Source organism: Agelaius tricolor, unplaced genomic scaffold, assembly GCF_023055355.1.
Source record: "Agelaius tricolor isolate 1412-34295 unplaced genomic scaffold, bAgeTri1.0.p SCAF_18, whole genome shotgun sequence".
Lineage (NCBI taxonomy): Eukaryota > Metazoa > Chordata > Aves > Passeriformes > Icteridae > Agelaius > Agelaius tricolor.
Genome location: NW_027269278.1, coordinates 18966226 through 18993859, shown reverse-complemented (window position 1 = coordinate 18993859; position 27634 = coordinate 18966226). Strand labels below are relative to the sequence as shown.

At 39.4% G+C, this 27634-nt stretch overlaps 3 protein-coding genes across 11 annotated transcripts in view; 1 reads left to right on the top strand and 2 right to left on the bottom strand.

Moving 5' to 3' along the window:
- Positions 1-2020: 2020 nt before the first annotated feature.
- REEP2 (receptor accessory protein 2) lies at positions 2021-18723 on the bottom strand. 5 transcript variants are annotated; one of them, XM_071443710.1, is made up of 9 exons: positions 18600-18652; positions 18165-18237; positions 16104-16288; positions 14181-14257; positions 12618-12738; positions 11948-12061; positions 11576-11723; positions 11127-11284; positions 2021-9208 (listed from the first exon to the last, which is right to left on the bottom strand). In XM_071443710.1, the coding sequence occupies exons 4-9, from the start codon at positions 14246-14248 to the stop codon at positions 9134-9136; spliced, it is 684 nt and encodes a 227-aa protein (XP_071299811.1). In that variant the 5' UTR covers positions 14249-14257; positions 16104-16288; positions 18165-18237; positions 18600-18652; the 3' UTR covers positions 2021-9133. The 5 variants fall into 5 exon arrangements, with proteins under 5 accessions (XP_071299811.1, XP_071299812.1, XP_071299808.1 ...); XM_071443711.1 differs by having other exon boundaries at positions 16104-16169; positions 18600-18639; XM_071443707.1 differs by lacking the exon at positions 16104-16288 and having other exon boundaries at positions 18600-18723.
- On the top strand, positions 18008-27128 carry LOC139597898 (uncharacterized). The gene is made up of 3 exons (XM_071443712.1): positions 18008-20229; positions 25757-25785; positions 26088-27128. The coding sequence occupies exon 1, from the start codon at positions 18334-18336 to the stop codon at positions 18982-18984; it is 651 nt and encodes a 216-aa protein (XP_071299813.1). The 5' UTR covers positions 18008-18333; the 3' UTR covers positions 18985-20229; positions 25757-25785; positions 26088-27128.
- The window catches only part of KDM3B (lysine demethylase 3B), a 48057-nt gene continuing 44211 nt past the window's right edge, over positions 23789-27634 (bottom strand). For all 5 annotated transcript variants that reach the window (XM_071443700.1, XM_071443704.1, XM_071443702.1 and 2 more), the window contains 2 exons: positions 27094-27228; positions 23789-25134 (listed from right to left, as the gene is read on the bottom strand). In XM_071443700.1, coding sequence (XP_071299801.1) covers positions 25054-25134; positions 27094-27228 — 216 coding nt within the window. In that variant the 3' untranslated portion in view covers positions 23789-25053. The remainder of the gene's footprint in view (positions 25135-27093; positions 27229-27634) is intronic.

The following is a 27634-nucleotide window of genomic DNA, read 5'->3' as shown; positions in this document are numbered from 1 at the left end:
GTTCATTTTCATATATTTATTCATTCAACAATGGAGAGGGGGAAAGGCAGAAGACTAAACACATAAGACATGAAGATAAACTAAAATGATTTAGGAGCACAATTTGAAAAGACAACAAAACAGCATTTTTTAAAATAATATCCACAGGCATCAGTAGCAAGAAACTGGGGCATGAGGGGGGAGAAAGGTATGTAAACTCACTAAAAAAGAACAAAAAGCCATACTTTCAACTAATAAATCTATAAGCCTATTCTGATGACACATAGAGATTTAAATTCAAAGTGTCTGAGACATTTATCTGTCAAAATAAACTGGAAATAAAAAGTAAATAAATAACTTCCAGAATCTTTCTCCCTCACCCACATCAATAACTAAACCTTACCACAGCAACTTTTTCTTTAGAGGTGCCATCATAAACTTGTGATCAGTTGTTCCTGGGAGTACCACTTACCAGAGAGACCCACATGAGACAGTAGAAAGAAGTAGTGTTCAAAATTTAGTCTTTAGATGATGCCTTTTTAGTCTCATCAGCAATCTTCAGCAAGTTGATAAATAAGCCTAAATAGACATAGTAAAATGAGCTTTTCCAAATAATCTCTAACCCGAACAGAAGGGCTGTCTTTCCATGTGTATGGCCCCGATACGTCAGAAAGGAACTTAGCCAGGATAGCCACTTCTAGTGGAAATGTCAAAATAATTGAGAAGAGAAATAAGGACTACTTGCCACACTGTGGAACAAGAGCACATCTGCATTGATAAAACCTTTTGTATTATACTCTGGATAGAAATGGAAGATAAGCAATGGGCCCTTTAAAATAGGCACTTCAAAAAAGACTGTTAAAAGATACCTAAGAAGAGTCTGGGTATTAAAGAAAGCACAACACAAGACTTAGGTTTTGTATATTTAAGTCATTATACTGCAGAAAGTGACCAGACTTAATGACTACAAAAATTAGAGATAGATTTTCAACAACTCCTCCTCTCAGGAAAACTCTATTAACTCAGTCATTTAACACCACAGTGCTTCAGCACGTGGGTAAAAAGGTCGTAACAGTGTCGTAACAAGGCATTTTCCAATGTGTGTTTAATTCCAAACCACCCTCTGATCATCAAATAAACTGAGTAGTATCAGAGACAGGAGACTGCACTAGCTCAACTAATTCAGTTTGCGTTGGCCTTTTCTCTGCTTTCCCTTTTTGGAGGTAATAGCCTTCCTGCACTACAATGGCTCCAGGCATCAGTTACCATATTCTTGTAGTAAATACAGAATGGTCACAACAGCTGTTTACAAAATTAATTTTACAAAAATTTAACTATTAAATGCTGCTTAATTCTATTCAATTCAATGTATTCATCGCCCCAAATAAGCAAGCGATAGCAACAATGTTATAATTTCCATTCAGTTGCTAGATTCCCCAGCAGAACCTAGGAAAAAGGAAAAGGTTGGAAAAAAAAATCTGTGCTTTAGTTTTGGCTAAACTTACATCAGCACACTTCCTATAAAACCAACACTGAGTGTTGACAGTAGGGAGCCTTTATGTTAGCTCTATACAGGCAGAGATAAATACACTACATACAAGGCTTAGCCACAAAAGCCCTTTCCTACCTCCCTCAATAATAAGTTAATTTCTTATGACTCTTTAAATCATTACTAAATGTTTCGTACAATGCACTACATGCTCTTGGGATGGGGCATGTCAGGGCAATCCATAACTTGTACTTGAAATTAAGCACCTGCTCAAAAGCACTGTGTTAGTTTACCTAAGGCTGATCATATGATGGGAAAATAGAAACATACTGAATATATACATTGAAGAATCCCCAGGATTATTCTAGATTCTGTTTCTCTTTCCTACAGAAACCTCCTGGTATGTCCTGGATCCTCCTTCAGTCTGCAAGTCTCCATCTATGCTGTTGCAAATAAAAGAATTTCTCAACATTGGAAAGAATCTCATACTGTTACATTTTGTTCTAACATCAGCTTTTCCATGTAAGAATGTCAAAATCCCATGGACTCATATTATCCTGTATGGTTAACAAATATGAAAAGTCAAGTTTATTTTGTGAAATGCGTGCACCATTAATTGACTTAAAAAAAAACCAAAACAACAAAACAAACAAAAAAAAACAACCAACCAAAAAAATCAACCAAATCTGTGTCTGTTCTTCAGAATGCTAACTCTCTGTTGCCATGGTCACAAATTACCATAGTAACATTAGATACATCTGTATTTTTAGATAAAAATTGCTTCTCTTTTCAGAGAAAACAGACCCAACTAAAAGAAAATACTCATCCTTACCAGGAAATACTACTAAAATTCAGAGTATAAAGTAGCACAGCAATTGGTTAATTGCAAAAGCTGGCAGGGGGAAGAGGGCTGTGGGGAGGGAGGGAATCACAAACATTGCCATTTTCAGAGCTGCTTCCTACAGATAGAAAATGGTTTGAATATACAACAAAAATTAAAAAGTGAGGACAGTTATTCTGTAAGGCTATTGTCTCAGCAAGCCTTACTGGATAGTGGCTCAATAAGAATGCCCAGAATAGCCTTTTCAGTCAGAGGTTAATAGCAGTATTATTTCATGAAATATTTCTCCATTAGAGCCCCAGCTTGTTTTCCCCCTCACTCCCATGGAGGACCTTCACTCATACCTAGGAAATATTGCTGTTTAACTGCCATAATTGAACTAACTGTTATGAGACATGTCTCTGCTCTCTCATGTTCAGTGGTTTTATGTTATGCTTTTACCCTCTAGTGGACAAAAAGTAATTCACAACCCTCCTAGTGCCGTACTGCCTTTAGATCAGCACTGTGCTAACGGGGACTTGAGGATGTTAAAATGCTGAGTCAAACCCAAGCATCTCTAATTTGAGATTCATTACAGAAATAATCTAAGACAGGAGTCAGAAATGATGAATTAATTAATGCAGTGCTTTCCCAAATAAGGCAGCAACACAAACACAGAAAGTTTATATTCAATACTAGGTTTGACAATCAGGAAAATTTCTCTTCATTTTATAATTTTAGTCAACTTTTTTACTTCTTTCTTTTTGGTAAGTTACTAAGCACTACTTGTGATAAAAACTTAGTTCCTTGGTATGTAAAACTTTATATGCTTGCCATCCTGACTAACTTTCCTCCCAAACCTGCTACAAAGACCATGACTGAATGCCCTACCTTTGTAAGTCAGTACAGCAATGCATTTCCACTGTGGCCAGAAATGCTTTACTGCTTTACATAGTCTCAGACAGTCATATATTACAGAAGACTTGAGCTTTTGCTCCTTTAGTGTTCACTTATTTTTGCATTATTCCCATAAATGCTACTTCTAACATGATCTGGTTAAACGCTGACAGAATGCTCTTGGTCCAAAGGGTCTGCAGTAAGCACATTTCAGCCAGAATCCACTGCAAGAAAAGGGAAATATGTCAAACTATGCTATTTGCAATAGATACTTACATTCCACCTGGGAATCTAGCCTTAGGCCTTGTTGTACCAGTTACATGTATCAATCTAGGTCATAGGTTTAAATAACAAAAAAAGGCTAAATTACAGCTCTAATACAGTATATTTCAAATCTCCACAGTCAGTAAAATGGAAGCCAGCCCTTGCTTAATAAGAGTAAACATAAAAAACATAACCAATTCACAGAAGAACAGGAGCTCTGAAAGAGCAAGAAAGTAACAGATAGCCTGCAAGGGGCTTTAGGCAAAGATTTTAGGCATATAAATAGCAATGACCTAAATCTACCTGCAAAGTTGCAAAAAAAACCCAAACAAACAAACAAAAAAACCCCCAAACACCCACCAACTTGCAACTGTTTCTTTTCACTTAGTATTATTTTAATTCCTATTATCATCAGAAATAGAGCACAAGAAATTCTGACTTTGAATTGTGGGATTCTACAGATAACTGTGTATATGAGCATAGCTAAGTCCAGCATTTGGTTCACCCAAAAATGCAGGCTTTGGCAGGGGACAGAGGGTAGAATTTCCCAGGCAAACATATCCTCTGAAGCTTCCTGCTACTGCTTCTCCAGTGTAACACATCTACAAAAGTGACGAGAGATGCTTGATGTTCATCTGGTCCTCCCTGCAGATCAGCTGCCTGCTGAAGTAAAAGTAAAATTTTATTGCTCTGAAGGGATGAAAGTTTGAAGAATCTTAATGTATGTAGCTCAAGCCCAGTTTGAAAGGGATGGGGAGGCGGGGGAAAGCAAAGGGGGAAAGAGGGAGACAGACAGAGACTGACTCCAAGAGAGAAATCAGGCTCAAAAAAGAAATCAAGCTCTCATCTGTAGAATGCACAGTTAAAGTGTTGCTTGAGGCTCATAAAGTTAGCAGTATTTACTGGACAACTCTGTAACATACACAGCTCATTTTCTACCCTAATGCTATCTATCTATCTATCTATCTATCTATCTCACAGGAAAGGTTCTTAGCTGCTATGCAGTTATTGTCTCCATTTACTGTTGAAACCAACTGTTTTCACAATTTACTCTGCATACCTCAAGATCTTTTTTGAGACCTCTAGGCTTTTTAACAATATCTATAAGGAACATAAGAATGGAGTTATGTTTATAGTGTCTTGCAACAGAGCCAAATTCCAGATGAAAAGTGACCAGGAAACATTTCTCCTCAGTAACACCAGAACGCATTCCCATACAGCATACGCGTTTCTGCACATACTATCAGCACTAAAACGCATTCCCATACAGCATATGCATTTCTGCACATATTATCAGCTCTTAAACACTAAACTCAGCAGATTCCAGACCAGAAATAGCACACAGGAACTGGCAGCGGGTGGCTCTGACTGAACTGAGTTGCGAGGTTGAACCAGATGACCCCCAGAGGCCCCTTCCGACTCTGACACCTCTATGGTTCTACAAGCCCATGTAACTTTGCAGTGCTTTCCTGGTTTTTCACATCTCTGACTTTGCAAGACAACTCACAAAGCAGCACCTCAAGGTGTTTCAGCCAGCATTACAAATTCCTAGTGGCTAAAGCAAGAAAAGCTATAGTACAGACCAGTTACATAGACATGTCATTCAGCATCTGCCCAGCAAGCAGTAATGTGACAATATAGCGTCCCCATTAGAATACAACTTTTTTCCCCAGATTTCTCTCTTAGGGAGCAATCCACACTTTCCAGCATTATATGCAACTTTGGAAGACAGAAAGGAAACAGCTCAATTCAACAGCTGCTCTCAAACACACAGTGACACTTCACAGTTAACTTGTGAGCCTCCTTGATACAATGCTCTGTGTGGACCAGAGAACCAGCACAGTTCTCCATAGATATCTTACTTTTCTCCTAAGGCACTAAATTTCCTGCTGATTAAGATGGCACAGAATAAATAACCATTTCTGGAAAGTTGTGATTCTCTTGTTTTCCAAGGAAGTATATTGTGAAGGAGTCATACTTCCAAGAGCGATGTATAAAAAAAAAAAAGCCCAGCACTGCAAAAGCACAATGAGTGGAAATCAATGCACTAAAATGAGGGAAGGTGAAACTTCCCCAGAACAAGCTTTGCAATTTTAAGAACACCAGCACCCCTCTCTATATATATGCTCTACATACCAAGGAAATCATTCTAGTCTAAAGGAAATCAGTCCCAGAAATGTAAAGCTGGAGAATCACAAACTCCATTTAAAAAAAGTAGGTAACAATGTTTAGGTAAAGTGTAAAGGTCTAAAACCTGACAGTTGTCTCCCCTGTATTTTCATATTTCTTACCCACCACGGAGGATTATTGCCAAACAAGAAAACGCTTTCCCTTTTATGCAACAAATCATTAAGTTTCTTACACAGGAAACCCCATTTCAGTATTTTCTTTTCCAACAGCAAAACACTGACTCATCCTACTACAAAGCATGAAAGTAAAACATTTCTTTTCAAAAGGCAGTCATGGCTTCAACTTTGTATGTCATGGTACAGGTATTTTAGGATAACCTTTAGGCACACGACCACACATACCACCCTCTTTAGCCCCCACCTTCAAGTATCATTTTTGATTACTGCACTTCTCTCTATGGCCAGGCAGATTAGGAAAAGGCTCTAAACATTTACCAAACACAACAGGGTTCTACTGCTAGGTGAAGATTTAACCATTTGCTTAATTGCATGATGAAGCCCACAGATGATACTGAAGAGAAATTACATTCCAGCATTTCCCGCTGAGAACACCGAACAGCAGCTGATAAAAGCATTTTATCAAAACAGCACATTCAGCGTTCTCATTAACAAGAGAATTTCTGTGCAAGACAGCGCATCCAATGCAGAACTAGATCTAGAAGCTCACTAAGAGGTCACGTGGGTGGTGGGAGATCTGCAGTGGCTTTGATCAAGCAAAACACAATCTAGCAGTCACACTTGTACTACAAGAAGAAAACAGTATCCATGCTAAGACATTGGTCTTGCTCTGGGTAAGTTCTGCTCCTTGACATCATCAGCTTCATATCACACACTAGATAGTCCCTGACTCTAATGTAGACTCCCTCTTGCAACCAAAAAGCCAATTCCCTTGTATAAAGAAAACTCAAGAGTAAAACTGACCTGTATTTACCCACAAGCTAACGACATCAAGCATCAATGCTAAGTAAATGCTACTTAGCACAGACCCCAGCTCAGGAAGACAAAGACAAATCCAAATACCAGAACTGAATCTTCAGAAATTCTTCCTGTGCTTCAAAGCAGAAAAGCCATTACAAACAAATGAATTTTAGAGAAGATTCTGGAAAGTAGCTCTGTGGAAACGCAGTAATCATAGACTATCACAGTGCATGCACAAGGAAAGGGCAAGAAGAACAGCACAGGGGGAGACTTGGCTTTCAAATCAAGTCCCTCACAATGATTTACATAAATAATTTGCTATGCACAATTTTAATTTTGAAAAAAAAAAAAATCAAGAAACATGGTCATAGACATACTTGGTATCTTGGTATACAGAGAACAATGGTTCTCTCTTGCTCAGTACAGTAAAGTCTAGGACAGCAATATCTCAAAAGTGGATCTTCCACGTAACCATGAAAGATTTTATCTGTTGTCTGGAGAGAGGAATTTCCTTTGGAAACAGCAAGTATTCCTGCTTCAGGACATGCATTTGCATGTGCTAGTAAGACACGAATATGAAGTTTGCTAATAAACTTAAAAAGAACAAAATAATTGTGGTTTTTTTATGAAATGCAGAGCCAAATCAAGCATTTTCTACTGGCTTCTGGATAAGGCCTCGTGGATAATTTAGGACAAATATTTCTGACAAGACGCAAGTTTCTAACATGGACTGTAAAGTTTAAATTTTTTAAAGCTGCAAAAAATAGTAAACCCAACTTAATTGGCTTCCTGAAATAACTGGCGAATTCAACAGCAAACAATTTGCCAACAAGACAATGGAAAACAAGAAAAAAATTCAGTCCTAATCTTCAACTTTATAAACTTTTGAAAGGCTATTCTCTAGGACAGAAATACTTGTGGAGCATTAGCTGCAGAAGTGCTTCTATACCTTGTCGACAGCAAAATACTGGGCTCTGTGAAGAATTCACTGTCATTTCAGAAATGTGACAACAAAAGTATGGGATGCAAACACCTGCATGTAGGAGCCAGGTTCCTTTAATAACTAATTTCAGTGAAAATTAAGACCATCAAGTATTCATTCAGACATCCATGTCTAAAATGGTGCACCTTCATTATGGATCTTGATAACAAGAACCCTGCTCTTAAATTTTCATAGGCTCAGCCAGCATGTGTACAGGGGTTCTCCCCTTAACAACGTTCAAGGGTCTAGTATGGCTTGTCATTATGCAAATTTTCTCTCTAGCACTACAATTTCCCTCCCACAATACATATTCTACGTTCCTTGTAGTTTTCTGTCCCAAGCGTTAAGTATTGCTCGAGTCTCAGGACGCCGATAAGCACAGCACATATCAGACAGAAAATCTGTGCAAGGGCTGCAGCAGGATAAAGCAAGCGGACAGATTAATCAGTATTCACCAGTATTGTGCCCTAGTGCCCGCTTTTTATCCCCCAGAAACGAAATCCTGAAGTTAGAGGAACTCAACTTCAGGTTAATAAATCAACTGTTTCAGTTCTTATGTCCTGAGGATTGACTCTCCTAAAGCTGAGAGGTGAGGGCTTCTGAAATTCTCAAGTATGTTCGCAGACTATTTTGAGACAGATTTTCCCCAGACATCTGCTAGAATAAAAGAATTTGTCTGAAGCAACAAGCAACACAACGACATGAGTTCAACCACTAAATGGCAAAGCGAGTATGCTTGCCATGGAACTGCATGAGACTCGCCTCATTCTGATGCTCTCAGAGGAGTCAAAGTGAGCATTAGAACCTGAAATAAAATTCAAGCAGTTTAAAAAAGAGCCAAAATCTTAGAGATGTCACACTTTTCTTCTCAACAGTAACTCCTACCTACTCCATCATATAATGTGCATGTAATAGCACATTTCCTTTATCAGTTTTTCCAATGATCTCCCTTCCAGAAAAAATTATCACCTTCCAGAAAAAATAAAATTAAACACAATCTCTTCATCTTCCAGTATGAGTAGTGGGAATCTAGCATATACCTCCCATGAGCCAGTCCTTTATGTTCAAAAGCACTCAGTATACATCACTTTAGTCACTTTCTCAAAGGCAATGGACATATCAGGTATGGTCCATTCTTAAGGAATGTGACTCATGATGGGCACTTCTTAACAACACACAGCTGCAGGAGAATACCCAGAGCAAGAGAAGACATTTTTGAGAGCCACCCACCCTATGGAACTCCAGTGTCTAGTATTTTTCCAGCTTCTGTGCAATGGATGTCTCTAACCCTAGTCAGTTTTTCCAGCAAAGATTCTCAACTAGAGTTATACAGTGGGAATTCCAAAGCAACTGGCTATGTACAGACATATCAGCATTCCCTCCAACAGAGAGATGAAAAGGAGAAAATTCCTGAGGATTTGTATCCTCTTCTCTGCTTTCTGAATCCCAGCCTCCCCCTTGCCTTGGAATGAGCTCTGTAAAGCAGTATCGGTTATGTACAAGAATCTCAGCTCCCTTCCTTTGGAGAGTTTCCCCATAAAAAGCGAAAGGCAAATCCCAGGACAGAGACAGGTGCTGGGGGGGGACAGGTCGCCTTAGGATGACTCGCCAGAAGCAAGAGAGCCAGCAGCTTTCTTCTTAGGGCGGGCTTTTACACTTCTCACTGGAAGCTGAGGAGAAATAAAAAGAGGCATCTTAGGCTAGTTTATTTTAACATCTAAACGTGTAACAGAAAGATGCAAGAATGCAGAGTGAAAAATAGGACAAAACAACAACAACATGACCCTAATAATGTCATCTGTTGTCTCAAAATGTCTGTTTAACCATTCTTTTTTTTTTTTTTTCAATAAACAAATCACTCAACATATCCATCAAATAGCGACCAGAAAAAGGCATTCTAGAACAAGGTAGGTACAGTAGTAAAATCAAAGCCAGCTGTCCAAACAAAAGGTTAAACACAGATATTTCTGACTGGTAACATTCACATAACATTTCACTGCTCTAACTTTTCTGCTTCTTAACTTCCATCACCAGTGCAGTTCTCTGAAAGCTGTAGAAACAACCTGAACTAATTTGCACACTTTACTTCTGTGTCTTACATTCTAGATATTGGTAAGAAGAGCACATTTATTCATCTGTGATGCATTCAGCCCTGGCTGGCAATCTCAGAGATCTCAGTCAAAGACCTCCCACAAGTCCTGCATCTGACCCAAAGACCCAACAATCTGAGCATAAATACCAATATGCCTGCAAAGGGCTTTATCAGTACTTCCGTATTCACAACAAACAGCATAGAAGAGTTCTTTCTGTCTTTTCATAATTTCACTTTGAAAAGCCCTCACTAGGAAGCTTCCACTCAAATTTTGAGCCTCTTGTTTCCCTGCTCCTGTCTAACACAGAAGACAGGAAAGAAGAGGGGTCAACTCCAAAACAAGCCATAGAAAGATCCCAGTTAAATTAAAATGCATCTTTGGACAGAGATGTCCGTTTTTGGAGAAAATCAAAAGCCACCTGGACCTGGTCCTGGGAACTGGCTCTACACAAGCAGTGGGTTTGAACCAGGTGAATTCAGAGAACCCCTCCAACCTCAATTATTCTGTGATTCTATTACAAGGAGCACTGAAGCAAATGCAAAGGTTTCCCATACACTGTAAAATCAGGTTAACAGTACAACTTAAAATCACACCCTAAGCAATTACTTTCCTTCAAACTATTTCACATTTAGCCTGAATAGCTCGGCAATGTGAGTCAGTTATATAGCATTCTTTATCTAAGATAAAAATAATAACATTAGAAGTCCAAGTTGAATCAAGCAAATAGGACACATTTTATCATGTACAAATCAAACCATAAGAAACACGTAAGCAAGTGTCAAGACCTGGAAAGTAGCACCTCAAAAAGCATTTTCTACAAAACACACCTGAAAACACCTGGAAAAAAGATTGCTAAGCTCAAGTGATTCTTGGACACAACTGCATCTACTTTCATGTATGGTTTATTTTAATAATAAGAAATCAGGCATCTCATGTCCCACTGAATGGCTGTAAATACCTTGGATCATCATGTGAACAGAAGGAGACAACTGAGCAATCACTAGTTACTCAAACTTTGAGAACAAACTCCAGGAATGGGGTAGGTAGGACTGGTGTAATTTCCCACACCTAATGTGCAAAAGTCAAGGGAGGCCTAAGAGGGTACACAACTCCTGCATTTAGATTAAGACAAAGTGGCTGTCCCAGGGATAAATGTCACTATTATGTATTCAGACTGTAGCAGATAGGAGAGAGGATATTGTCAACAAAACATGTTAAAGATATCTAATGCTCCACCCTTCAATACAAAATCCAGATGAAAGAAAAGCTGGGTTCTGGCTTATGACAGAGGCTTACAGGCATGATAAAAATGCAAAAGCTAGAGACAAGTATAGCAAGTAGACAACAAGTCCTCTGATATAGGACTCAACTAGAAGAGACAGTCCAACAAAATTTATATATATAGCTTCTAAATGCTGAGACTATAAATCTAGAGCCTTTCAACCAAGCTCACAAATCAATGTCAGTGCTGGAAATTATTTATACACCAACTCACTTCAGCTTTCATCACCTTTTTAGGAGTTTTGAGACTCTGGGTACGTTTAGGAAGTTTGTCTCCTGCATCTTCATCTGATGGGTCTGTTCTAGTATCTGACGGGGTTCCATTAGACCGATGTGCCACACTGCTCTCCTCTCCTGAGGAGTAACATGAAGCTAAGGAACAAGAGCAGAAGTTTTAGCAAATACTTTTAAAGAATCTCATGAGGTTTAAAATGGCCCATCCTCAAGGAACACATGACAGAGAGACCATCTTGAATAATGATTATGGGATAAGTATGGAATAAGTACAGAGATGCATATTAAATGAGAAGGCTCTAGGGAAGACAATGCAACTTCTCACAGATAATTTACAATCTTGGACTCCTTTCTGAGACCCAAAGCTCAGGGAAGCCCTCCTGGCTCACAATCAGAGGTCTCATACAATGGCGAGCAGGTGCTCTGTACCTGAGTCTTCAATAGTTTCCAGAAGACTTGCACCAGAGGGGTGCAGCTGTGGATCACGGCTTCGCATATGCACAGTATCTTCATCTCGGATCAGAGTGAGATCCTGCATGCTGAAACTTCGAAGTTTCTCAGACAAAACTCCCTGGCCCTAAGAGGACATAAAATTAGGGCGAAAGGCACCTCACTCCACTCCCCCTCTACTTTTTCTAAGTCAAAGGATGGGATTATCTGCAGGGCAAACTGGAAGGAAGGAAAAGTAGGTTGCTGCCAAACAAGTACTAGTATCCCTAACAGACCCACAGCACCTAACTGCTGGTACACAAAAATAAACTGCTGGAGGATTCATGAATATTACAGAAGGCACTACATTACCTTTGCAGCTGCAGTAACCGCTGCATTGGCAGCAAGGTTTAACCCTCTCTTGCCAACTCGCATCATGGTTTCGTAGCTCTTGTCACAAGCCTGAGTAATGTATTCATCAATTTCCTAGGAATGCAACATGGAACATGGCATTTAGTTGCTCATTACAAACATGATCAAAGTTTCCCCATTGTCACCCTTAAAAACACAAAGCTCATTTCTTTTTTCAGACTATTAGCATCAGGTGTCATTGATCACATAACTTGAGCTTCTCTGCTAATTACAGAAAACATGTAAATGAAGCTTTAAAATACAGTATGCTATTTCCAAATTATAACTACTGCAACAAAGCAGTTGCTTATACCAACAATGTGAAAAAACAGACTGGCTACAGAACATGCTCCTCCTATCGTGATTCAAGAGGCTTAACTACTGACAGTGACTGTAAGGGCTCATGACACTGGGTTAGCCAAACATGCTTTCTAAGCATTAGGCAAACTATTGGCTACACTGCAGTCTTCAGTAAGCTGCAGTATGCCATCGTTGTCAGACACAGAATCATTCTACATTCACTAAGGTCAGCACAAGCAAGATTCACTGATTTCAGTTTTTATTGTGGCATAACTGAATTAGAAGTCAATCAGGTCCCAAGAGAGGTCATTATCTTCCAACAAGCAAGTACCTTCTCCTTATTGGAGAGCGTTGGGTGCACAAACTTCCTGTAGAGGACACTGGAGCCCTTGGTGTAAGGGGAGAGCAGCCAAATCACAAATGCGATTTTCAGCTCGAAATAAAAGGGAAACCTGAGAGAAAGAGGAAAAAAAAAAAAAAAGAAGAAGAAAGAGAAAGATGGAGAACTGGAATCAAGATCAGCACAGAGACAGATGGAGATAACTAGCAGAGAGCAGCACAGGCAGAAAGAGTGTAGGCAAGGTAAAGGCTCAGAAACAAGAGAATCAATTATTCAGGTCAGAAAAGCAGAACCCTTTTTAGAATCCTAGGACATACCTTCTTCGAGTATCATTTAGTCTTTCATCCATAGCCATGAAAACTCCATAAACAGGGCATCTCTCAGCCCTGCAAACACACCAAATTACAATCTGATAGCTACTCTCATCATTCTGAAGTTTCTTCAGAGAGCATCCACTGGATGTTAACATCACATTATTTTCCCTTCTCAATTTTCAAAATTTTCAACTATATATCTTAGTAATGTCACATTGCTGCTAAAGCTGATGGCTGTTTCTGAAACTTCCAACAGGTACTCCTCAGATAAGACACAAAAGCAGGGCCAGTGTAAATGAAAAAGAGCAGGCAGAACATATGCCTGTCCTCTCTAACCCTTACCCAGTAAAGTCCGAGAAGATACAATAGCAGAGATTGAAACAAGTGAATGCAAATTCTCTACTGACTCAATTAGTAGGAAGAAACTCCTGTTTTCAGAAGTCTTTTATGTGAATAAGCTGAAGTTCTTATACTTTTTCGATCTTTGTCTGCTTTTCAGATTTTATGCAGGTAAAAACAAAGCTGCTGAGCACTTTTGTATGGCATGTACAGTACTTCATGGCTCTTAAGAAGATGAAACTCTTGACTAACATTGTTTCAGAGGTGTATGCAAAGCTCAAACACTAAAGCAATGAGGCAACTGAAGATACCCTGTTTCAAAGTTGAAGCCCTGTAACAATGAATTGTCATTTTTGGAGGCCTCCATATTGCCAAGCATGACACAGAGCATTGAATGGAGTAACAATCTGCTTTCTTCTATTCCAGTCTGTCCCACCCTTCCTAGGGAAAGCCAAGTTCATCATGCAAACCACTCACAGCACTGACATGCGTGTGATCTGTTCTTCCACATAAAAGGCTGTCAAAGCAAAATAGGTCCCTTCCTTCTACCATTTTTAAGGTGTCTTTTAGACTATCATTTTTCAAACTGTACCAGTTCACATTAACAGCTTCTCAAAAATATTTCAAGTTATGAATGGATGAAGATCCTTTTACAGATACTGTGTATTTACCCTAACTTTGCAAGCAAAGGAGTTGAAACAGCTAAGATGGCAGCTGCTACCCACAGTATCTCGAAACCTGCTAACTCTTCACAGGGACTGAAAACTCCTAAAGGAGACAAGAGTTGATTTTCTTAACATCCTAACACTTCTCCTCTCTGCTTAAAAAAAAAGGCAAAAAACCAAAACAAAAACACAGCAATGACAAAAAAAACCCCACAATGTGCCACTAAGGAACTCACCAAGAAAGAACAATGTCTGTGAGTGTTTCTGCAGTGGTGAAAAAGGCAAATACAATCCAGTACATCATCCACTTCACCTGCAAAAGAGCAGTCACTCAATGGGAATACATCAGAACCCAGAAAAAAAAGTAAAATGTCTTCTCAGTATAAATGACTCATCTCCACATATTAAGACGGATTCAAAAAGAAGGCATATATAATCTGTAATGGACACATACTAAACGGTACATTTTGGTCTGAGAAAACATGTAGGATTACTGTGCTCTAAATAAACACATACAGATACATTGATGAATGCATGCCCTGGAGCAACATTATGGTGCAACAGCGTTAAGGTCCCAAATGACCTATCCAAAAGGATTTATCCATTCACTTTAAGTAAAGTTACACTCTTCCGTATTTCATGAATACCATAAAAAAATATATACACGCACATATGTAAAAGCTTAAGTTTCAGCTGCAGCCCTGTATTTTCCTGATGTAAAGATTTTCCTTAGGAAAAAAAGAAAAACAACAAACCAAGAAACATATTATTTTGTGCTAACTCACTAGTAAGCATTCTTTGCCTTAATCATTACTCCCAGAAATCACACGAGCAATTAATTTTTCTTTTTAAATAAAGGCTCACTGAGAGAGGTATAAAAGCAAAGAACATGCCACATCAACCTAATCTTCTTGTTTAAGGTTTAGAGTAGATGTATGTACTATTATGACACATTTGGACACCTTTTATCTATCTCTCTACTTCCTCACACCCTTATCTGGGGCAGTATTTCTTTCAAAGCACAAAATAATTCCCCCCTAACAAACACAGATACACACTGCTGTTTTGGTAACTGGTTTCTCAGCTACAAGCTTAGAATTCATTCAGCTTACTCCTCAAGAGGAGTCAGCTGAATTATAAGGGAAATTGCTAGTTTTCTATCCTGTTGAGAATTTAAAAAGAGCATAAGTAGCAGATAAATGAAGAGGACACCTCAATTAAAAGCAATTTAACACCCTTAGTGTCATCAAGAATGGGAAAAAAGGACTGAATCAGGGAAATGCCACATACTAAATCCATACATTAATCAATCTATAAGAATTACACGAGCAATTATGTTCATATAATAATGACTTGTTGACAATCCTTGCAAATACTATAAAAGCAGGTATTTCCCCAACCTTGCATGTGTTGGAAAATTTGGTGATCTGTTCTTGATTCTCCACAAGTTTCTCATAAAAGAAAATTAATCTGCCTCCAGCTGCTCTAACACAGTGAATGAGTAGTTAATAATCCAAATTATTTCCACTTTACTGCAAACTCTTTCAGAACAGAAAATAGCAAAAACTTGTATTGTATGGCTCTCTCCTGCCTTTTTTTTTTCTTGTATCATCAGTTTGGACAAGACTAGTAGCCATTCAGCTGATCTAAAGCAACTTTTTGGAAAGAATGATTAAGTCCTCAGTGCAGCAACACGAATCAGCTCTTGTATGAAGAAGTGTGTGAATAATGATAAATCTAAGTTTGCAAAAAGGGATCCAAAAGGGTGAGAGATTTCAGAAAGCCTATACACCAGTAAATCTTACTTCAGCATTAGGCAACATGAAGGTAATAATAGTAATAAAAGCAATTAGCAAATACCTACATATATATAACAAAACAAAGATTAAGGTCTTTTTTCAGAAAAAAAAAAAAAAAAAAAATCACAAGTATAGCAGAACTCTTAGGTTTCCATAAGACTCTGCTAGCTATCGTGCTTTCCTTACAGGGCAAGGGTATATTAAACTTCTAAATAGTTTCTAACGGGTCTATACAAACACTTAAAGAAACAAAATCGTCAGGGATAAAAATGAAGGGACGATTGAGGATTAACAATTGGTTAAAAAAAAGGAAACAAAGGATAAAAGTAAATGGCCACTTTTCACAATGAGGAAAGTTACCAGTGGAATCCCACAGGAATCTGTTGAGATCTGTGCTGCTCATCTTCATGAAACATCTGGAAAAGGCTGTGAATAGTGAGATGACAAACTGTGCAGAAGATACTTTTCTATCCAAGAGATTAGATAGGAGTTGATTAAAGAATTCAAAAAAGGATCCTGATTGATCTCCAGCTGACATTTTGTCTCTAAATGGGATTAAATACAAAGCAATGAATTTACAGTGTCTCCTTTTTCTTAGTGAAAACTATTGCATTTACATATATTAGTAGATTTCACTCAAAAGAGGTCACTGTCGGCAGCCTTAGTGTAAGCTTTGTGCTTATTTTTCACTCTCCTAACAGAATGTTTGGAGTATGAACTGAGAACAGAAAACATTGTTTTGTTACTGTTTAAATAAACTTCATGTTCACATCTTTGATATTGGACACATCTCTTGCCTCTGTCTCCTTCTGGCACCCTTCACCCTATGCTTTAAAGCCAAGGAAAAAAAAGAAGTATAGCTCCTAAACAAACTAGAAGGATTCTACTTCTAGTTTTAGAAGTCCCTGCAGATGATCAGAAACTAAAAGAGCAGAAAGCAGATGGGAAGAAGCCCTATTTTTTTTCTTACAGATTACAAACACCTTCCAAAATTGTGGGCTGAATGAGGCTGCATTTTGTTTTTCAATTTACTAAAAGCAGTCAGGAGTCATTTGCAGCTCATCCTGATGATGACTGGCTTCAGGCACATATATAGTCTCCCGAACTTGCACCAAGAACCTAAACAAATTCAGCAAATGCAAAAGCAAAACTGGAATGTAGACTTGACCAATGCTGAAGACAACATGTAAAAAGAAAGAAATTGCTTTTAGGACAATCTGAGCTACTAGAAGTAGTTTGCCACAACTGATCAAGGATTTATCCTGAATTTTTATCATGGTGGTAGAGAACAGTAAATTTGCACTGTACTCTGGTGTCACTGATGAACTGTTTGTGGTAGCTTTGTCCGTGTCAAGTCAAGCTTCACTACACCACTTAAGCACAGATACACCTCTAAGACCTTTCACCACCACCAAACCCTAACCAATGCTGGTTCTTAAGCACTATGAGCAAGCAGCAGTACATAAAAAAGCTACATTTGAAAATGGGCAGAACAGCATTCAAGTTTTCTGCTGACTTCTCACATGAAGAGCATTTTGTACAGATATTGCCCCTTCTGCTATGTTTTCTCCTGTCTTTCTACTTGTGTTGAAAAGGAAGAAGTGTTTCAAATGTAACTGAATTAGACAGATGGCAGTCCAACATCTACCTGCTTATGTCTGACGTGGTCCTCTCAAGGAAAAATAATTAATATGCAAGTTTTTGCAGTTCAAATAAATTTTCTTGAACCACTCTGCTGCAGCAATCCAGACCAACTACTTCAGGAAACCTATACCATTGAATCACTAAAAAAACCCCAAAAATTAGTGCCATACTTTTCCACATCATAGGTCTTGTCCCAAGTGATCTACTCAGAATATTGCTTCTGTAAGAAGGCAACACACTACCACAAAAAACACCTGGTGTCGTAAGTATGGTAATTGCAGCAAGGGTGTAGACGGAGAGAGGGAAACGGTTTCAGAAGGGAAGGAGAATGAAGTTTTAACCAACATAAAACACTGATTGCAAGCAAAGTTGATAGGAAGCCACAAACTAAGCAGGATTATTCAACCCTTTGGAAGAAAACAAAAGTAGTACCGAAAAAGCAGTAAAGGACACAAAGCAAGGATAAAGTTACAAGAAAGAACTTGTCCTGGACTTTCCTGTGCTTCCAGACTGCAGTGTTTCCCCCACTTTCCCCTCCTCATTTAGCATCGCCTGAGAAAATACAGCCCACATTTACGGGTTGAAACCTCCCATTTCAGAAAGCGCCCATCCTTGGCAGCTTTTCCAGAGACGACTGGAGCTGCTGCTCGGGCGGCCTGGCTGACCCGAGCCCCTGCGGAGCCGGAGTGCCATCGTCCCTGGGACAGGCCGGGGGCTTTCGAGGCGGCCGCGAAGGACGAGGCGGGCGCTGCGCCGGCACGGTGAGCCCGTACTCACATATTCCTTTACGTTTTTCGTCTTCACGGCCTTGTAGGAGGAGTACGCGGGGTAAAGGGTGCCGAAGATCAGCCTACGAGAAGAACAGACCCCTCAGCGCCTCGCGACGCCCCGCACCGTCCCCGGCCGCAGTGGCGGGCACTCCCCCTGGGATGCCGGTGCCGGCGTGATGCCGATCTCCGGGCGGGGCTCAGCCGCCCTCACCGCGGCACTGCCCGTGGGCCGCAGCAGCCCGCGCGAACCCGCCCGTCTGCGGCCGCAGCCATCCGCGAGGGCGCCCGCCCCCCAGCCGCCCCTTCCCGGGCGTGGGGTCCCGCGGGGCAGCACTGACGCCACCGCCAGAGCCCCGCTCTGGGCCGCGGCCCCCGAGGGACCACCGAGGAAGGGCCCCGCCAGCGGCCCGCACCTCCCCGCGCCCCGGCCGCACGCACTCACACCACGAGGCGGGAGATTATCCAGGAGACCATGGCGGCACCGGGCGCGGCTCAGGGCTGAGCAGCGTCGGGAGGCGGCTCTTAAAGGACAGGTTCCTGCAGCAAGCGCAGCTCCGCCCCGTGTGCTCGCATGGGAGGAGCCGACGCGGCGGAGGGAGAGGCCGCAAGGCCTCAGCATCCTCAGCCGCGCTGCGGAGCCCCGCGAGCCCGCCCCGCGCTGGGGGAACACTCCGCGTTCGCTCGCACCAGGTCGGGAGATGCGGCGGGATCCCGGGAACGGAGCCACGGCAGCGGAACGGCAGCAGCGAGGCAGACAAGTGGCGTTCTTGGAACGATGGCAGAGAAGCGATATGCGCAACGTAAGGAAAATTACAGGAGAGTGCTGAATTGAGATCACGAGCACTTGGGAGGACAGAGTAAGAGAGACAGCAGAAGAAGCCATCTTCCTTCCAGTTGCCTCCTCCAGGGAAATCAAGACAACAGCTATTACATGCTGCAAACAGGGTACTTAAGTGTAAAAGCGTTTCAGAGTTCCACGGCTCCGAGTTTCGCCCAAAACAAAACTCAACTAGCCAATACTGACGTTTACGTTATCAAACCAGAAGAATAAAGGCTGTTACTTGTAGTTTCCAGGTAATTTCAGTGTTGCCAGATACTCTTCCTCGTAAGCTGAGAGGTCAAGGATTCCTTTGCTAGCTACACAAACAAGGCTGAACAGTGTATGTGTTGGAATATCCTTAGTGCAGGGTGGGAAATGGGTATAAATGTGTATACTTAAGTATACTGGAGTACCGGAAACTGTTGTATTTTAACAGCTCACCAAGGAATACTGTTAAAAGAATCTTCCTCCTCAATCAATGCCAGAGTTCATTACTGGGTCCCTGGGAGCCTGTAGTATATTGCAGTCATGGATTGATTAGGCCCTGTACACAGATCTCTGAATCACACTGAGATAACTATTACATAAGTTGGTTTTTAATGGAAAAAAAAAATCACTAAAATCTACCATGGTTCTTCAGCTAACAAAAAAAAAAAAAACCAAACAAAACACCAACAAACAAACAAACAAAAACCCCCACAAAAAACCCCCACCACTAAAAACAAAAAAAAAAAATCAAATTTAAAACCCCTCCCCCCAAAAAAATCTCACAAAAAACCAGCCAAACAAAACAAAACAAAAACGGAAGGAAGGCACTACAGCAAAGTCTCATTAGTTACCGATGGTTGCTGAAGAGTCTTTATGAAAAGAAATGAGACCAAGGAAAGAGTCATAACAAAAACAAAGAGCTGTTTGGGAAAAAATTTCTCATGAATGCATGAAATTCAGTATAATGAGCAATGAGACAAATACAAAACATTGACAACTTCCCATTACATGCAAGAGATGAAAACACAAATGTCTCTACAGACAGCGACAAAGAACATTTTGTCACAGTCTGCTTTTGGATATGAATGGCCAGAAAATGATTGCATAAGGGACTCCACAATTTACACCACTGATGGCATAACTGACCTACTAATAGGATAAAAGGAATCTGCTTTCACATGTCCAAATAACACGCAAAACCTTCAACAAAATGACTACATTTCTAACTGCATCTGTTTCCTACTGGTGACCAACACAGCAACAGGTCTGTTACTTGCGTAATTTGTTCATGCTTGGGTGAGTGGAAGACACAAACAGGAGGGGGAAAATGCAGAGATCTGGTGAGTAACACACATGATTGTGCGAGAGCGCTAAATAACTGCAGCATGGGTAAGTTACACCTAAATAAAATGTGCCTTAGTGTTTTAAGCTATTTAATGTGCCATGGGGCATTATGAAAATCTACAGTGCATTAGACACAAATGGTGGCAAGAACAACAGAATCTCAACATCGTTAGAGAAGGTGGTGTTGTAAATGTAGTGCTAGCTCACTGTTTAGTAGCATGTTAAGCTTTAGAACAACTTCAGAAAAGGTATTTTAAGCCAGCAATTTACATTAGCAATAAGTTGTTCAATTTTTTCCATATCATAAATAAAAATGAAAGATTAATTAATTAACTGACCTTTCCACAAGAAGAAACTACTGGTAGTTTAAGGGCTATTTTTGCAATAAAAGTCAGCTGCAGGTTAAGTGAAAATAAAAATATTTATTTGTAGTCTTCTTTTTATTAAGTTATTAGTAATACTGTATAGTGCTGTGTAAATAAGACCTAACCAGGAAAGCAATTCATCACTTGTTTTCAAATTAAGGCTGTATGGGGTTTTTTTGCAGCTATGTTACTGCTGAAACAACTCATGATAAACTTGTGTTCTACAAGTAGTCCAAATAGGTCACCAAATAGCTATCAATCTGCTATGGCTAAACAACAAAGCATGGAAATCAAATAAGCTGTTCCTCGAATAAAGCAGCTTAAGCAAAGCTACATTAAGAAAAATGCCAGGTCAGATTCAGAGATCCTGCTGAAGCTGAGGTTCAGGCAGAAGCTGCAATGATGAAGAAACAACAATTCATCACGGCTCAAGAATATAGGATTCCCTCTGGAAAAGTTTAGCAGACTAAATATGGGTCTTAGGAATACAGGTGAAGTGGAAGAACACAATGGGAACCCTCTCTGAAGCATTAAAGTGCAGATTGTAGTGGAAGAGTATCAGAAGTCGAAAGAAGTAAGGAAAACAGAAAAAGTGCAAGCTGACAGCCAAAAATGACACTGGAAGAGCTGGAAATTGTTCTGAGAACATTTCTTTAACAGTTTTGCTTTGCGACTGAAAGCTGTTCTTTTAGAAGATACCTTCCTAGAGGAAACAGCTGTATTTTGTTGTATCCAGCTCTTGAAACTTATATTATCATTTTCCTATTAGACTATATAAAGGCAGAGATAAATAAAAAGCTCCCCTGCAAGGCGGGGGAATGAGGGACATAAGAGAGAAAAGTAAGATGATTTCTGCCTGGTTATTTTTCAAATACATGGTGGGAATGTGCAGCTCTTTTTCAAAAGTTGAGAATAGGAATCTTTAAGACACTGCCAATTGAGAGGAAAGAAGCTGTGGGCTGATTTTAGATTCTGAGATGCACTGGAAGATAGTAAACACAAGAAGGCATTGGCATGCATACCAGCTATTGGGGTAAGTTTGAGGAAACACTGAAGTTGACAATCAGAAGATAAGATTCATTACTGTGACCAGAACTGGGAAGATGCACTGTCAACATCTCCTTCTATGCTATGCTTCACTCACATGCTGTGTAGTTTCACAATCATTTTCCACTGAATCAATGCTTACAAGGTGTGGTTGATACATGAATAAATCACTAGTGTGTCATACACCTCAACCAATACCTCAACTGTAGAAGCTCAGAGCTATCCAAGGGCTATCAGGAGTGAGGAAGAAGGAAATTATACATACAGGGGAGCAATAGTTTTAAATAATATTCATGCCTCATAACTTCTTTTATCTTATTTGGATTGTAATTAAATTCCAGTTACTGCTTAGCATCGGATTTCACTGCTCCAATTCTGATTCCACATCTTCAGGTTTTACAAAAGGCTGTCCAAGAATCTTTCACAGAAACAACACACGGAACATAACTTTAGATGTGTTAGGTACTTATTTTTTTCCTGTATTTATGTTGCCTGGTACAGTTGCATCAGAGTAAAGATTTAGGTTTTGTAAAATTAAACCTTGCATGCTGCTACATTTTTATTCATTATCAAGAAAAGGGAGGCTTTTGGTTGAAAAGAAGTGAAATCTTCAGGCTGGGGACATTATGGGGACATTACACCTTTACACGGCTGAGGACACACCAACTTTCAGTATTGTGAATGCAATCTAAATTCACTAGGGCAGGCCAACAGCCATATATTCCTGAATTCTTGCTTCATCTTGTCTGTAGTTAGAGAGGACATTGGCTAAAAGGCATCAGAGTTTAAAGCCCATATTCAAAAATGGTGCTGCTCACTGTCCCATGCTCCTCCATTTGGTAATGGCAAGAGAGCATTAGAATAAGTGTGATGGCTGCAGCAAACTATATTAAGTCATGTAACTCAAGTTTTTATTCTCCCTCTGCTAAAGCCTCTATGATTTTATGATGTCTGCTTTAATCTGCTTACATTCTATGTAACATACCAGCTGCCCGTTAAAATCTTGATCTAGAAAATACTGTGATAAAAACTACTGAGTTTATATCTTAAGTCAATTTTATAACCACTTTGGCTGGCTACTTGTGGTATAATCTCTGTATGATACGTCAGAACAATTTTATGAACTTTGAGATCTCTTCCAAGGTAGGCCATTTTATGATTCTATGGTATTTCTTAATTTTAGTAATCCCTCTGATTTTGGCTGAATATTGCTTCAGGTTGATTGTACTCCACGATTAGTAAAAAAGAAAACTCAAGAGACAGAAGCAGTACTCAATAGACTCAAACTAAACAAAGGTTTAGAATGAGACACAAAACCCTTATTGTAGATCACTGGATTCAAAATTACTCATGCTACTGTATTAAGATATAGCTAAGTCTCTACCTTTTTGATCTTTATCCAATTCTAATGCTTATATACACACACACAGAAATGAGGGAAACATCTCAGCTATAATTAATCTGTATGCACAGAGTACAACAGATGTGCACAAGAAATTGTACACAACAATTATACAGTGAAGAATACAGTGAAGCTGAATGATTCATGCGTCTGGAATAACTCTTTTTATCTCCAGCAGATAAATTAGCCCATATTCACAGGATAGCTGCAAGGGTATGAGGCAGCAAAAGCCTGTGACTGGACTTTGCACCTAATAACCAAACTGAGAGGCTGCTAGAATGCCACATGGCAGCGAACAGAACTGCTGCTGCCATCACAACCTCCAAGGTCAGAAACCACAGAATTTTTACCACCCCATCCATATCTCCAGTGGAGAGGGCATCTCTGGACCTGCTGGGAAGATAGAGATGGGAAGCACAGTACAAGAGATGTTTTTTATGACAAGACAAATCCTCTACCCAAACTACCTTGAAGAATCAAAAATTAGCAGGCAGCTTGGTGTGCTCCCAGCACATACTTGGCACGCCAGGCTAAACGACATGAGCCTTCTGGTCAAGCACACCAGGTCAAAATTAGCAGACAGCCTACACTACCAGGGGCAGAGGCTGAGACAACCTCAAGGCAGGAAGATCAGTGTACAGGTATGAAAAAAACTGCCCAGGCTGTTACAGTAAATGACTTTTATTTTTTAAAAAATGAAATAACCGTGAACATATTAACAGGCCTGCAAGTGGCACTACAGTACAGCTGGAGATAAGGTCAATACATTTCCCCATGTACCTGGACAATGAAATCCATTGCATCAATGCTGACATTAGTAAATTTTGAATACAGTTCTATCAAGCAGGAACATTTTACTTAAAATAGTTCTGGACAAAGTTGACACCAAAAGTTAACTTTTCCTTCACTTTGGAAAGGATATATGTTTTATAGATGTTTTCAGGTAGCACTGGTATTGGGTGAATATTGCCTGCAGTCACCAGTGCAGGGAGAGATGTACAACATCTCCTTGTGAGAACAGAGTTTATACTCCTTTTTTACTTTTCATTCTGAGGAAGCAGGGTGGCGTAGAGAGAGGGGGGAAGATAGGTGAGGTAATGTGGGCAAGGGAGGTGGGATGTCAATTTCTATTCAATTCTCCTTTGGCTGTTTTTGTGCTATTTTGGACTGCTTTTTAAAAATCACTTCTTGATTTTATTGAAAGGAAGACTAAATGTAATACACCTTTCCTTGAAAATCCAGGAACAATTGTGGTACTTCAAAAATACTAAAAATATCTACTTTCATGAAATATTAACTGTTTCACTACAAACCTATTTTTTCACTAAATACACAATTCTCTTATTTCTGGAGTCTCCCTGGGGAAAAAAAAAGTGGGTTCTCCCTTTAGTTCTGCAACTCTACAGTGTATAGAGAAACAGCTAGAAGAATGGGAGTGCAGAGAATAGCTTTATCCTTTTCCTTGGCCAGTATCTCACACAGGGAGTTTTGAATTTCTGCAGTTGGGCTACTGTTGGTCACATTCTTTCAGCAGTTATCAACCAAGTCTGCAGTAGGACAACCCACCTCCAGCACGTTCTGTCTAACTTTGTGGAGACTAAGTAGGCATGAGGGAAAAAAACATCCACACTCTTTCTACCATTTTTGATCGTAATATGCAGGAACACCAAGTGGTTTCCATATTCTTTCAATTTGCAAAAGGCCACAGGAAAGGGATATGGCACCTTTTAGAATTCTGCATTTAAGAGTGCAACCTTCCATTAGACCTTCGGTGTTGAGGCAGCGTAGAAAACAGTGGCTGAAGAGTGTAATACTGACCACACCAGCTCCCAGTGAGAAGCTTTTGCTCCTGCAGAGGCAGTCATGTGCAGTCCCTGTATATACGGTGAGCAAAAGGCCTACTTGACAGGGCATTTGGAATTAGCAATTCCTACGATCTAGCTAGTTTAGATTCATGAGCTTTCAGTGTGCCAACAGCATCTTTCACTGCATGGTAGATAATGTTCTTCACCTGCAACAGGAAAAAAGAAAAATCAACTTCTACAGACTAACAAGAAGAGTATTACATAGCTATGCCATCAGCTTTGACAACTGAATTTGTAATAGTTGGCAAGTATACATAAAATATATACTATTTTGCTTCAGAATACCAACAGCACAAATTTTAATTGCCACAGATGACAAGTATCTTAGACACCTGCACTGATTTATTAACTCATTTTCTGGTCACCCAGCAACATATATTTACTTGTGTTGTTTTAAGATAATTCCTTCTCTTGTGAGAGCTAGGAGGAAGTGCAGTACAAAGTTTTATATATATATAAAAGTTTATTTTGAAAAAGTCCTTGTGATCGAAGTCACTTAGAGACTCACATGAATCAAATCTAAAAGCTGCAAGAAAATTATATGGTTTAATCCTATGAAGACTAATATGATGCAACAAATCATCTTGTTGTCTTTGCATGGAGGCTAGAAATACTTCAAATTTGTGAATCTTGCAGAAAGACAAGCCCAAGATGAGAAATCCACTAGTACTCACTGCTATCTTTTTCACAGATACCCATTTAAGAATCAAAAGTTCTGTCTAGTTTCTGATTTTTTCTGATCTAAGATTATCTGAATTCTGTTTCCAGGTGCTGAACAGAACAGTTTCACCTCCTAAGTGAGTAGCTCAATTGCACTTGCTCAACTAACTAGCAACAACTATCATCTTTTCCTGATGTACATGTGACCTCATTTTTGGTAGAGTTTATGCAGCTGTTACTGTCTCTGTGTATTTTAATATATAAAAATATAGACAGAGGTTTATATAAAAATATACATTAAAAATGACGAAGTTTTTTTAAAAAAAGATGGAGACAAATACAACCAGTATTCCTTTTCACAGGATTACTGAGTTGCACTTTTCTTGGGGTTTTTTTTTTAATAATAAGCATTATTAATTTGCAACTTTTTAATTTACAGAAACATTTCTGCATTTGTATCATCACAGCTGAAGAGGTACAGTGTTAGATGCCAGAATGAGAGTTGATACTACTTCTGCTTTCCTTTATAATCCCATGAAAATTCACATAGAAATTTATAGCAAACTTTCACTGAATTGGTATGACAGAATTAACATTGTAGATTCTGACATCCTTGGGTGACATTCTGGAGAGTGACCATAAACTGTATACTTCGATGAGGACAATCATTCTGCAGATCTCCACCCTCCTTCCTTTCACATACGTGTAATTACTGATACACAAAAAATGCTGACAACAAAATCTGCAAACAGAGCAGTTACTAAAGTTGCTTCAGAAGCATTAGACAAAATCCAACACAATATTCTATGGTCTTCTCTCTGTACAACTGACTGTCTTACATCCAATGTCCTTGTGTATCTATTATGTTCTGTGCATAATTATTAGTTGAAGCAGTCACGGTTCCTCAAACCAAATCACATTTAATTTTAGGACTAACATATGTTGGATAAGACCTTTAAGATCATCGAATCCAACCACACACCTAACACTGCCAAGTCCATCACTAAACCATATCCCTGACTTAAATAAGCCGTTCGCTTTCAGAGGAGTTTTCCTTTAGGCAATAAAGAAACAAATGTAAGAGTACTTGCTCAAAAAACCATCTCTCTTCAAAACAAAGCACTGCTCTTTCCTTTTTAAGATTTTTTTTTCTTCTGGTCTGCTCTGCTGTCATTAGGATTCAGCCATTCAAAAACTTATTAACACCAATGCGTGCATTAACCTAATGGGGGAAAGCTCTCTGGAAATGCAGAAGTCTATTACTAATTTTTGTTTACATAATACTGTAGACAGAAGTACTTAATTTTTAAATAATGTACCTATCAAATGAGAACCTCCAGATTTGTGGAAAGTCGTTACTCTTTCCTTAGAGATACATTTCTAGTACTGAAGTAAGCTGGCCAAACACAGGATGTATTTAATGTTCACTGACATAAAATGGTTACCTGCAGTTTATCCTCATGGTTTGTATGAGTATTAGACAGATGCCTGAACTCCTGGGTCAGACGGAAGCAGTGCTTCACATGTTCGGGAGATACAAAATCTTCTGCCACTTTAATGCAGCTGTACAAATTATGGACCTAAAAATCCATATCAAATGACTGATATATAAAGACAATGAACCATACAAAACAGAACAAATAAAACCCCAACACCCAAAAGAAACATCAACAACAACAAAAACCAAACCCTCAGAACCCCCTCCCCCACATATTTAGGCTCTGCTACATTTACTGATCGAAACCAGAAAGTGACAGAGTTGTATCTAATAGCAAAATGAGAACAAAATACATGACATCTAACAGGTTTCCTGTTCTCCCATATATATTAGTGTTCCCTAAAGCAAGTTCTCTTAACCTTTGAATTTGGTTTCCTTGGCTGAAGTTTCACTACACAGAAATGCTTTCCCTCCATTCATCCCAGCTTTTTTTCCCCCTGTAATTTCATCAGTTATGTACACATCGTGCAGATATTTACATAACTTTT